The 13,726-nt window shown below is 41.1% G+C and overlaps 1 protein-coding gene across 1 annotated transcript in view; it reads left to right on the top strand.

Annotated features, from left to right (window-relative positions):
- The window catches only part of LOC121959169 (protoheme IX farnesyltransferase, mitochondrial), a 44,607-nt gene that overhangs the window by 26,509 nt on the left and 4,372 nt on the right, over window positions 1–13,726 (top strand). Inside the window, exons 5-6 of the mRNA XM_042508380.1 lie at window positions 8,486–8,556; window positions 12,337–12,569. Of these exons, the coding sequence (XP_042364314.1) occupies window positions 8,486–8,556; window positions 12,337–12,569 (304 nt within the window). The remainder of the gene's footprint in view (window positions 1–8,485; window positions 8,557–12,336; window positions 12,570–13,726) is intronic.

Consider the following 13,726-nt stretch of genomic DNA (forward strand, 5'->3'; position numbering starts at 1 on the left):
ATATCTTTAGCTTTCTGTAAGACAGCCTTCACGGACAGGGATATGAAGTTGTTATATCAAACACACCAGACTTTATTGAGAAAAACAATCATTTTACTCCACTTAACGGCAGAGCTGCTGCTCTACCGCTGCTTCAGTCAGACAGGCCTACTGCGTAAACAGGAGAAAATATTCAAACTTAGTGTAAGGTGTCTACATGACGGAATAGCTCATTTGGGTGTGTTAGTCGGATTTAGTGAAATTTGATTCAGTCAGATTTCAGTCAGACTAACATGTTTACATGTATTTTAGTAGTTATAGTTTTAGTTGGATTAACACAATAAATCAACATTTTATCTCTCAGGTACATTTTGCACCAATGAATTTAATGTGAATCGATACTTGGTAGTACCAAAGTAATTCGGTCAGTACCATGAGTTAAGTACCCTAATAATAGTCCAGCGCGTTTTAAACTTCTGTTTCTCTCCATTATCACTTTGTTTCCTGTAACAACACCATCTGGTTTCCTTTTTTAATATCCATTAAGTGTAAATGCTCTTTTCATACAAGCTTGCACAGTCATGGTTACAGACTCTCTCCACCTCCCTACACTCGAATTTTGACTCATTCATTTGCCCAAAAGAGACAAAACCTAAAATAAAATTAGTTAAAGGTGAATTTCATTGCGATACTGTCATAATCATCATTAAGTCTTTGGGCCATGATAATCGTGTCGTGAAAATCTGGTATCTTTCCAACTCTTCCCTGGATCATATGTGTTATGAGATTTTGTTTTACCTTTTTTTCTACTCCCATGAGTTGAACTGTGCAAACAATTTGAGCTTTTCATGTCTAATCACACCAGCCGATCCCCTATCATTTCATCACATCAAAGCATCGCAGAGGGCGACGAACCCCAGAAACATCTGCCAGCTGTCCGTGTGCAGCATTCCAGACACAGACACACGTCTCCTGTTTTTATCTCTCACCTCTGCCGCAGATACTGTGAACTAAATATTGCTATTTTCTCAGTGACAGAAATGAAGTGATGGAGATATCCTGGGTGCTCTTTTTCAAAGCACTTTATTGCCAAAATCAATCTGTGGTGTCTCTTAGTTATTTTGTAGTCAGAGCAGCACACAGATGAAAATTTAGTTTTTGTTGTCATTTAATCCTGCCTGCGTCATTTCATTTAGATGATAACAGAATAAAATTGAAGCCTACTCTTTAAGATGCACAGGTTAACATGCAGTGAGTTGTGCTGTTGTTGCATTTTATGTAATGTGACGATTGATGATGTTGTAAAAATAAGCTGGGGGGTTCAATCGGTGCACAGATTTGCGTGCTCACCGATAACCAATTTCAGTATTTTAGGCAGTATTGGAGGCATTTCTGATACTAATATCTGAACAACTTGAGCTGAATTCATATCATGAGACACATCTCTGCTGGTGTACTGTTTATCCCAGTTATACACCAACACCCTGTCCTCCTTAGATACAATGCTCAGTTTGTCCCGTCTTTGCATTCAGCCTCGCCTATTTCTCAACGCTTTTTTAGGTATCTTATGTTTCCTGCTTTTTTAATTTCTGCTTCAAAATCTCTTCCCTTTAGGGCTGCACATTTTATCAAAATATTATCGAAATTGTAATATGGCCAACTCCAATATGTAAAATGCATGAGCTACAGTTTTTGATGGGGAAAATGTGTCACAGCGTACTGTTATAAATGAAGCGTTAAGGTGCTGCAGAGATACCCCGGCCTAGAAATTATATTCCAGACTCAAGGAATCGGTACAGACTACAGAAAAAAACATCACATAAACATTTTCATATTTTTTCAGTGAAAATCTAATCTAAGAATTACCATTCCCACTAAAGTCTGGACTCCTGAGTCCCGAAACTGCAATATCTGTCAAAATAATCGCAATATGTGCAGACCTACTTCTTACTCAACCTTTTTACCGTTATATCTTCTACATTTTCTGACTTTTTTTCCTGTTTCTTCACTCCACACAGACACACACGCAGGTTCTCGCTAACGGTTTAATAAGTACTTTGTGTTTAACAGGTTCTTCAGGGAAGCAGTGTAAAATCCCAGCATTGCTCACATAGCTCCAAAACTATTCATTTGACTCAAGAGACATCAGTAGCATTTCTGTGACAGAACCGCCGTCCAACATCTACTGCAGAAACACCTTGAAATAACCCTAATCTGCCACTCCAGCATTTTTGTGTTGTGACTAGTCAGGTTTGTCTGTTTTGTTCCCTTTTTCCTTTCTTTCATTTGACTTCAAAGCACTACGATTGTGCCAGATCTATTGAATTGACTTCTGAGGAAAGCTTAATCTATGTAAATCTTTGGCTGCTTGTTTGTCAAGTGGTTGATCAGAGACACTTCACAGTTGGTGTTGAAGGGGACTTTGAGAGCTCTCGTTCTTTTTTTTCTTTTTTAAGCAGACTTGGCTCGCATGCATCCGAGCAAACAACCCTCACCCCCCGCCCCCTGGATGTTTGAGTCTGCCATTCAGCTCCAGTGTGCAAACAGGTGACATTCTGACAAGTGATGACTTGGTGTTATTGTCGGGTTTAGCTGGTGCACCTGGGTTTGTCTCAGGAGAGCGAGAGAGACGCGCTGTTTAGACCAGCTGATGTTCCTGTGAGCCAAAGCCGTACAGCTGCTCAGCTGTGTGTGTTCATGTGTTTGGGCACACTCTTGCCTCTCGAGTAAACACAGTAAACGCAAAGTTACTGTATCGCTCCTCGCCGACCTTCACTGCACTTCCTTTTGCTGTTTTTGCAGGCAGATAGGGGGAGCACAAGGGTTGGCTGGTGCACAATCAAGTATAAGGTTGTTAAATTTTCAGTCTTGTTCATTCTCTTAAATGTTTAACCCTCTGAAATCAGGAACAACATCACTTTTCTTGTGCAACATTCAGACATCTTACACATGCATTTAAACCTTTGAAACCTGAGCCAGTTGGTTCGATTTCTTTTGAAAACATGGCTAAAAAAACAGCTTGCAACTTGGTAAGAAATTTTACTTAAATGGTAAGAAATTAGTAGATTTAGAAACTTATTTAAAAAATGCAAGAGAAAATATAAATTTATAATTATCAGAATTACAATTTAAAATTTTATTATAACATTATTTTAAAATTTTAAGCACTTTTTCCAAGTACTTGGATTCTTATTCTTTTTTTACAACCTAATTTTCATTTTTTTTGTTGTTTTTTTTTACAAATTGTTTCTTATTACTATCATTGCTTTCCTGTTTTTTGTTTATGGTTTAAAAGTTTTTCTTTTTTCCTTTTTGTTTTTTTTGCTAAATTTCAGGTCATTTTCTTGTAGTTCGTAACTTGTAAATTCTTTCTGTGTTTTTTCAAAGAAATCAAGACAGTTTGCTCAGGTTTAAAAGGTTTTCTGTCTAACTTTTTTTTGTTGTTTGTTTTTAACCTTTTTTTGTTTGCTTTGATAATTTTCTAGTAACTCAGCATCTTCCCATGTTTTTGAAGAAATCTAGGCAATTTGCTCAGGTTATGCAGTCCAACTTCAAGATATCTACTGGGTGACACTCAACATTTTACACACTTTTCCTTAAACCCCTGCTGCTAATTTGTCGCCATAAATCATATCTTGAAACAAAGCCAGCTTGTCTTCTGAGGCCTCTACACAAGAAAAGGAAATGCCTGCTTGTAGCCTGTTATCAGTCGAGCCCTGGTGGTTGGCGACGGATCACGTTCTGTCTTTGATAGCTCGGAGGATCTGGCGACAGTACACCCCCTCTCCTTTGCTTCTTGCTTTGGTCTCGCCTGTTTTCCATCCTCATCTGGCAGATAATTGTACCTACAGTTATGGTTTTGTGCGTGTGTGTGTTCATAATTGATAGCAGCAGCCAGACGCTCCATAACTTCCGGTTCAGTCCCCCAGCTGCCTCTCCGTAGATGAAGGTACGCCACCTCTATCCGCCACTGCTGAGCATTGTTAAAGAGTGAATCATGAATGAACCGCAGAGGTCACAAAATAAACAGTAGGCAGCAGTTTCAATCTGATATGTCATGGGTTGTGCGTGAGTCATCATAACAGACACACACTGGGTTAAAAACAAACAATCGTCAGTTTGCTGAGGCATTGTGTTATTATGACGAAAACTGTATATTCATACAGTTCAAACTGAAGATTAGGAGAGACAAAAACATGTCCACACCTTCCTGCCACAACAAGTCCCACTAACACTCCTCTATTTAAATATACTGTTCAAAACACTTCAGGAGACAATACAACTTATTTCTCATAAAAACACATTCATATGACTTTATTAAATTCTTAGGAGCCCATGATGGGCTGTAATACACATTAATAGTGCATCTAGAGTATAACGGAGAAAAAACAACATAATAACATTTAAATGAAGAGGAATTGTTACTTTCAACAATTTCAGTTTATTTATTAATAAAAATAATATAAGACTTTAATAATTGTCACCTAAATAGTTAATGGTTTGAAATTTAATATTTATGTTTTTTAATTATTAGTATTAATAATAGCAATACTTAAAATTGCAATACAAACCAAATAAGGACCCAGGTGTCTTGATTGTATCAAATCAGGAGATGAACATACAGTCCCAGCATTGAAACTGATTCAAGACACTGTAAATGTACTCTGGTCCGAGGAGCCCTGCTGGAGATTGAGCTTGTTGCTAAACTCTATAAACACCAAATGTTATGCCAACTAAGTAATTACACAGTCAAGTTACTTTGACTCCATGCAGGTGAAGACCTGTCACCTTTAACCTGATGGTCTCTGCACCGAACCTTTAGACCTACCTGTAGCAGCACACGTGCATGCACACAAAACACAAATGGCCCAATTATTTTAATGCCCTCACTGTAACACATGGCAGCGCTGGGCGGAAATAATGACACGGGCTGAGAGGGCCGCTGATGCAAACCAGATGAGGCGCTCTGACTTAAAAGGCAGTGAGGGAGGAACGAGAGCAGAAGTGGACAAACTGTGAAAGGACAACAGCACACGCAGTGGGGTGAACCGAGCGACTCTGACATTCAAATCATCCGTAAACACACACGACAGGTTCATCCAAACAACAGCAGCACTGTAGAACTTGTGTTTTTAGACACTTTTCTCCGTCTGGAAAGATTATTTCTTCTCTTATTTACTGTACAGGTGCCTCATGTGCCTGTAGGGGCACAAATCACTGCTACGCACAGTACTGGGGTCTTTTTTTCTTACATGTGGGATGATGTTATTGGAAACTAAGTGGATCCTTTTTATGTGAGCAGTGTTGCAGCGAGCTTGGCCCCGGGCCTGCCCGAGGCCTGGTTCAGCACCGCTCTGCTCTGGCCCGGCCACAAAGTGCATTTCTCTCTTAAGCGGCCCCTGACCTCCTGACGCATTTCCTGACCCAGGAAATAGAATTAACACCTCAGCCTGGGCCTTGGGGTCCCACAGCCGCATACACAGCTGTCCATTAGCCCGGCCCAGTCCAGTCAGACCCGGCGAGCTAGTGCTGCACTACAACTGAACCAAAAACCAGGAAGCAGGAGATTTTCTTTGGAGCGTATGAAGAGAGCTTATTCCACCGCTAATCTTAATGTCTTTAGGTGCTTGAGAGATTTTAGTTCCAGATATTCACCTACTTTTCAAGTTGTTAACTTTTTTTTATTTTATTGTATTTTTTTCATTTTTATTTGTTCGATCATGTAAATGCACGACAAACAGGTTTAGGTTCAAAGTCGTTCTAATACTAATACTTTTACTAATTGGGTGGTGGGGTAAGGAAAGGGATATAATACATTTTACATGTGCATGTGAGGTAGAAACCCACAGTTTCTGAGGATCTCACCTAAAGAAGAGAATCAAATATACCAAAATTTAAAACCACAACATCATGCATCTTGCACCCAATCATCACTGCTGAAAAGAAATAAACATAACATCAAATAAATCGGTACTTTGCAGACACACAGCACAGTTATGATATACGCAGTACCAAATCTTTTCAACACCAAACCACTTTTAAGTTTCTTTTTGTATTGGCACAAATGTAAAACCTTTATTTAAAAAATGGGGTTCAGGTTCCATAATTTGGCTTTTTCAAAGAGTACTGTCCCGTAGATGTACAATACATTAGTAAAGGTAAAGTTTTTTGCTTGTTTAGTAGGATAACAATTAACCTGAGAACTATTGATAAAAAATGTATTAAAATTTTCTGGTAAGTCTTGTTTTCGTATACCGCAAACACTGGGTCATGCACACGGTTTCATCAAATGTAAAGTCTGACAAACCAACAGCAAAATGGAAATTAAAGATTGGCATTTCAGCATTTATTTTGGAGTATTTTTGACCTGTTGTTGTTGTTGTTCCTCCAAACCCGAAGGCCAAATTGTTCTCCAACATGTTTGATCATTCTGTTGCTGATTTGTATTTAAGCTCCTCGTCTCCGCTGAGAACTGTGAGATATGTTGTGCATCAGACCTTAATGGTGCAGCCAGCTCCCTAATGTTCCTCCGTACCAATGAAATGCAAAGCCTTCCACCGGGAGTTTTTTAATAATATGGTGGCTTTTCGATGTCATGAGTGCAGTAAATCTGGAAACTGGGTTTTAAGAAGAGAAAAGTGGATTATCTGTTTATTAGATATTTTATGTGAACCATATATCAGAAGAGATGGATCTCGATATTCCGTCGTCTAAGTGCTTTATCTGTTTTCTTCATTAGTCAAAGGCTCTTATGCAGGCAAGCAGATACACACACATAATGTGCTCGCACACACACACACACAGATTAGCCAGTTCCTGCGTTTAAGCACCCCATGTGTTTGCATTTTAGTCACACATTGCCAATCTCATGGGAGCACTTTGAAGCATACTCCTCCAGAGCAGATCATAAAACAGGAGTATAAGTAGTTTTTCACATAGTTGTATCCCAGAACACCCCCCTTCCCACCCACCGCCGCCGCCACGTCCCACCCGTCAGCTCTCTGCCTCCACCTTCCACCTCCAGTCCATTTACTCTCCCAGTGCAGGGTGAGCATTTGGTTCAGAGATTTGCTTTGACCATGCTTCACATTGTTTCTCTCCAGATGTTTGATGGAAACGCTCACAGAGGCAGACGTGGTGGAAGTTACCGAGTTTATTTACATTTCTGGGACTATTAACACGAGCAGCGTCAGAGAGCATTCAGGCACAAGGAAGTACAAAATACATTTCAGTGGATGTTTCTTTCTTTCCATTCACACCTTTGTTTGCATCTGCAGTACGATTGCGCTATAAATCTTTGTTTGTCTGCTGTATTGTATCTCAGCCCAACCTTTGCACCCTGACAGAATTAACCAAATTACATCTGTACCCTTTTGAGCTGGACTGTAGGAGTTTTGCAAGAACCACACACACAAAAAAACACCTAATTATCACAAAGTCAGCTTTTAATACTAATACCAGTGAAATTCCACATTTCTCAATACCCAGAATACTATGGTAAAAAACAAAAACAAATCAAGTAATCCTATGTACTTACACTCCTTTATTAGAAACATGTCATTTAAGTTGTATTATAATTCCCTGCAGATCATTCTTGAACACAAAGTACTAGTCTGTGTGGGTTTATGAGATTTTCTGATCAAGGAAACATAAATATACAGCCAGCAGCATATTAACATAATTCTCCACAGTTATTGTTGTTCAGCACATTAAGATGAGACGGTTGGTGTTCGTGGTGGGTTATTTGTCCCTCTTTCATTGTGATTGGACATCAAGCTAAAAATTGACAGTGATGGGGTGGCCTCAGGCTGACTGACACATCTCGGGGATATAGATCACCTGGTTGCAGCAACATGCCTCTCCCCTCTCCCCTGTCTAAGGCAAAATTTTCCCCCTCAAAAAATCTAAGGAGTGATAGTGACAAAGCCCAGCATTTTATCCAAAGCTCATCATTTGTCCTCTCGAGATCACCAGAATATAACACCAGACATGCAGAATAGTTGCTCAGCACCTCATCACACTGCTGGTGTTTGTAGCTTAGTTTAAATTTGCAGCTTTCCCATGGCAAAGAATACATGAAATACGCTGGTCTCAGGAAAAAAAACGCTTCTCTTTTGAGTCAAGGCAGAGCTGTGGCTGCAGTTGCTCTTGTTGCCGTCCTCCACATCTTGTTGTCTTTTCTTCCGTGCTGATTGGCGTTCTTTCTTCTGCGTTTAGCAGCAGACTACAGCACTTGAAGGCATATATGCTGCCCTGTCAGGCCTGAAAAAAATGATCCCCAGTACCTACAGTACTAGAGAAAACCATCACATTTCAGAATTTTGACATGAACTTAGAAAAAAAGTATCTGTTGTCGTAACATCACTACTACAGATGCAGATTTAACATCCAAAATGATCAGTTTTCACTGCTGCATGAAATGATTCATTATGTAGTGTGTGTCCACTGAAGGAGAAAGATATGTTTGTGTCTCTGCAGTAACACGCTTGTATTTCTGTCTCCACAGTACTTTGAGGTGCCATTTGACTCCAACATGAACCGCACAAAGAACCGTCCACTCGTCAGAGGACAAATCAGGTACTGTTTTCTGTCTTTATGCCCATTTAACAGACTATCTGTGTGGAAGATTTGGCATCTGCACTTTTTCTTCTGTGAAGAGTGACTCGAGAGTGGACAGCAGAAGAGAGACACGACAGCTCAGCATGAGTTCACTTCAGTCTAGACGCAGCAGCACTACATGACAACCACTGAGCCTCCCAAGCTGCCTTTGGTACATTTCATACTGGACAAATGTCTCTCTGCTGCTGTTCTCCTGCTCACTGACCTTATCCTTGTCTCGCTGAGGGACATTTTTCCAGGGGTGAAACATGACCTCGTGATGTCAAGGCATATGTGTATTTGCAGGCAATGTAATAAAGGCCACACCTTAAATAAAACAGGAGCACTGAGCACACATCCCATATTGATTTACACCCTTCTGTTCCACTTTTAGTTATTTTGTTGTTATCATGGTGCTGAAACACAGGCAGGTGTGTGTGTGTGTGTGTGTGTGTGTGTGTGTGTGTGTGTGTGTGTGTGTGTGTGTGTGTGTGTGTGTGTGTGTGTGTGTGTGTGTGCAACCACAGACCGTAGCTGCCAATAACAGAAATGCATGCCAGCACTGACGGCCCTCTGCTGCACACCTGTCAGGTGTAACACGAGCTCTTTTGGGTTAGGAAGGAGGAGGGTCAAGGTGAAGGTGTAGTTTACCTTATCACCCTCACTTTGCTACTTGCACTGTTTAGATGGAAGATAACCTCTGCATTGGTGCTCAGTGAACTGCGTGTACTGCCACGCTCCTACAAACCTGACTCAGGATATGCCCGTCTCTGCCTGCCCTGTTGGGACACTGCCACCCTTAAGCAGCACGCAGACACAAAGATATTCACTGATGCATTACCAAAAAATACACAAACCAACCACGTCCTCTGCACACATTGTCAGTGCCAGGAATCTGCCTCCTTGTGCATTTTACTCTTACAGGAAAAGAGCTCTATCTCTGCTTTCATTTTTATTCAGGAGGAACAAAAGCAAATAACCTGCTGACATAAGCGGTGAAACACCTTCTACAACAGTCCAGTCCATATGCTGTACAAGGGAAAGCAATTTAAAGGGATAGTTCAGCTTTTTTGAGGTGCGGTTGTATTCACTCATCCATAGTCAGTGTGTTACATACAGTAGATATCAGTCAGCGTCCCCAGTTTGGAGAAGCAGGCTGGAGTCTGACACAGAAGCCAAGGAATGAAGTGCTGTGAATGGGGTCGGTAACAAAATGTTACCAGCAAAACAGGCACTTTATGACTGAAACAGCCTGTTAGTATCATAACTGGACCTTGACCTGCAGCTATCTCATCCCAGCTTCAGGAATTCTCCGTTGACACGCTGTTTAAAAGTGGACTCTCGTGCTGTTGAGCTGCTGATTGAAGATGTTCTCTCGCTATCTAAACACAGCCTCTTCTCTCTGGCTTTTAGCCTGTCCCTGACGAGCGGAGGTGTGTGTCTGTGTGTGAGACACACAGAAACACAAGTTCTCGCTCTCTTTGTCTCCTTCTTCTCTCACACGTACAGTCTTGTGTAGAGATAGCGAGCAGATGGAAGGCTGCACTGTCCTGTCAAACAAGCCCTCAGAAGGCCACGTTTTACACGTTCTCCATGTCGTCTTCAGGAGGAGGCTTCGTGTAAGCCAACTGACGTTCCTCCTCTGCATCTGTCTCGCTGCAGACGCCTGTCTGCCCAACGTGATGCGAGCATCGGAAACAGTTAGTCATCTCATGTCTGGACTACAATAGTGTATCATCTTTCCCACCTTTTATTGTTGTTCTGTGAAATGGGGATGACAGTCAGACGTCCTTTGTAGTGGTTTTGCAGAGTTTGAGGCTTCCACATGTGGTGATGCTGAATAGCTTTGAGCTTGGTAAGAGGAGGAACACAGAAGATTAGTTTTAGTCTCATCAAGAAAACTCCAGCAGCAAATTTGATTTATTAACCTCTTCCACTCCACAAGAACACTGGCGTCCTTGGCTGATATTACTGTCTTTCAGAGGCTGTAGCAGGCTGAGTTTAAAGCTAGAGTGGACATAGTGTTATTATGAAACTATAAGTTCAAAAGTGTTATCTTCGTCTATAGAGAATAGGCAACAACTTCATCCCACATTTTTATTCTGGGTAGTAGCAGCCGTACTTTATGACAGTGGTCCCAAACTGGTCCAGCCACGAGGCTCAGATTTGTCCTCAATCATTAGTTTAAAGTCACACTTAAGATAAATGACCGCTTGTTCAATTTTAATTCACAAGATGTAAACACATGGGCTCAGAACACAATGAAATAAAACTGTCAGGTCCTTCAAAATTAAAGCACCATGGGTCCCACTCTCATGTATATATGTCTATAACAATACTTTCTTTAAAAAATTCATTGTAAATGTACTTTCTTTAATTTTCTTGTAATAGTATTTTATTAAATGTTACTGTAACAGTAGTGTATTTAACTTTATTATATCAGTGTATTTATTTAACTTAAAGTGCAGTTAATCCAATAATTTTGTATTTTAGAGGTTAACTTTATTTTAAAGTACATTTAAAAATATAGAGTTACATATCTTGTATTGCAATATAGCCTTAAGATATTGTGATATTATTTTACAGCCATATTGCCCAGCCCTAATTTCACAAATAACACATAATCTGGTTCAATATGTGCTCTTTTCTGGCTGTCAATGCAAAGAAACATCTGTGTTTCTTTGTGTATTCCCAGTTTTGAAACCAGTCCTTGAAGCCACTGTTTGTAGGCGAAGCTCACACATTTAGAGAGTTCAGAAATGTTGTTTTCCACAGTTTTTCTTTCCCTCTCTGACCACTTGAGTTCTTAACAGGTAACAGATTTTTAAGTAGAATCATCCTGTTTCTGTAACCTAATGTTTGAATCCCTCGTGTTTTACATTTAGAGCCCTGGCCTTGATTGTGGTCTAACCAGGCGCCACATCTTTGGCTTTCTCGTATTGACATTACCCACCTGACGTTATGACTGCGGCCGCGTCACACTGTAAGCAGAGGGACAGCAAACGCACCTCAGGCCGTGTGACGCACTCCCCCCCCCGACCCCTGCTGAGCCAGCCCACAGCCAGACTGTCGACAGCCTCAGCCCGCCTGCACGGCCCCACCTCAGCCCACATAAAACAGACATAACACCACTAATCACATTAATGCAGCGATCTCCCCGCACAGCCACACCACCAAAATAAAAGCCCTGTTTGCTTTTTGAAGAAAAGGCCTGCGTTTGGTCAAGATGTTAATCTAGCCTCTCTTTAATTTATGGAGCATTTACTGGTGAATTTGAACCAGACCTTGGCATCACTGCTTTCAATAAAAGATGAGGGGAAGAGGAGGAGAAGGAGGAGGAGGAGGAAGTCTTCATCCAGCTAAAAGCCTGAGCCGCAGTGGTTTTCTTTAGCTAGTTTTGATCTCCAGCGTGTGCACGTGCTCTTCATCTTGCAGGGCTACTTTTATCCCTGACAAACTCTTATCAGATGAGCTTCCTCTGAGCCTCCCGTTTTGAGACTCAGCCATGCACGGCTGCTCACTGTTAGTGTGTGGCCCCCATGGGTGTGTGTGTGTGTGTGCTGAACATGTGGAGCTATCGTTGTCTTATCTGGTGTCTGCACGAGCCTGCAAAACTTTATCATCCCTCAGTTCCCGTGGCGGTGATGGGCTTTTGTCTGAACCTGAATCTGTCTATTGTAACTCGCCTTTTATTTAAAAAATAATCTTTAGCTCATTTTCATATCGTCTCCCTTCTTTTCTCTCCCTCCGTTACATCAGTCCCCTCCACGCAGTGTCCTTCGCTCTGGCGTGTGGAATTCCCGGAGTTGCTCTGCTCACGCTGGCGGTAAACCCTTTAACGGGCTTCCTGGGAGCCCTCAACATCTTCCTCTACACCTGCTGCTACACGCCGCTCAAGAGGCTCAGCATCACCAACACCTGGGTGGGAGCAGTGGTGGGAGCGATACCTCCTGTCATGGGCTGGACGGCTGCCACCGGCTGTTTGGATCTAGGTACGACTCACCTGCTGAGACGAGTGTATTAGTATTTAATTATGCCAAAAATTCACTGCATCCAGCTCCTCAAGTGGGTTGATTTGGTGATTTTTTTCTCTTATATCAGTGTGAATTTAATCTTTGTGTTTTGAGTCAGTAGGTGTGTGTGTGGGGGGGGTGGGATTCGATTCTTAAATGCCTCTGATGATTCCCCCCTAAAGATAATCTCTCTCAAAGAAAAAAAAATCAGAATTTGAAAACCCATTTCCTGTTCCTAAGGACTGAATGTTTTAAATGGTAAAACATGAAAGTGGTGTTAACGTCCTACTGAAGCGTCAACATTTCATATAGCAATATTTTTTCTACAGCTAACAGATTACAGACTTTTGCAAACTTGCATTTCTCCAGCAGATTTTTGACAGGTTTAAAGGATGATTTACAAGCACACACTCACTCATCATCATTTGAAAAGAAGAAAGAATCTCTGTTAAAGAGTTTCTGAACCCGGCGGCTTTGCAGAGCTGTTTTCTCCGTCACAAAGTGCCCCAAAGTGGAGCTCTTCAGGGTGCTTCTGTCTCCTGTGTGAACCAACGATGTCACCCAGTTGAGCTCTGAGGTACAGACATTTGACACGACTGACTTCAGGTGAATCAGAAGTGCAGACGTAGTTCAGTTGGTATCCCTAAAAGTACCAAGTTCTGTAACCGACCGTAGTTAATGATAAATGACTTGCATTAATTAGAGTATGCACGCCTGCATTTATATTAGTGCAATATTCGTTTTCATTCAGTAACCATGTAAATGACGAAGTAGGAAGATTGTCTTTTACAGAATAAGAACAAAAACAGAATATTTTGTGCACGTTAACTGACGCTGAGTAGGAAAAAGTTCATAAAGCCAGATTTGTTTCCGTAGACTGAATTGGTATTTTGGAGGTTTCTTTTTGTTTTTGTGGAGACATTCATAAATATTCAATTTCAGCAGCTATTCAGAGGTTTTTTGATAGAGTTCGGGTTTTGAACTGTTGGTCAGGAAAAAACAAGTAATTTAAAAATCATTTTACAGACTTAACCATCAATCGAAATAACACACAACAGTTAGTAGCGGCCCTTGTTAAATGGCACGGCTGTGTTCTTGCACGAATACTTTTTTGTGAGCTGTCAGGGTCGTTGTTC

Source organism: Plectropomus leopardus, chromosome 19 (assembly GCF_008729295.1).
Source record: "Plectropomus leopardus isolate mb chromosome 19, YSFRI_Pleo_2.0, whole genome shotgun sequence".
NCBI classification, from domain to species: Eukaryota; Metazoa; Chordata; class Actinopteri; order Perciformes; family Serranidae; genus Plectropomus; species Plectropomus leopardus.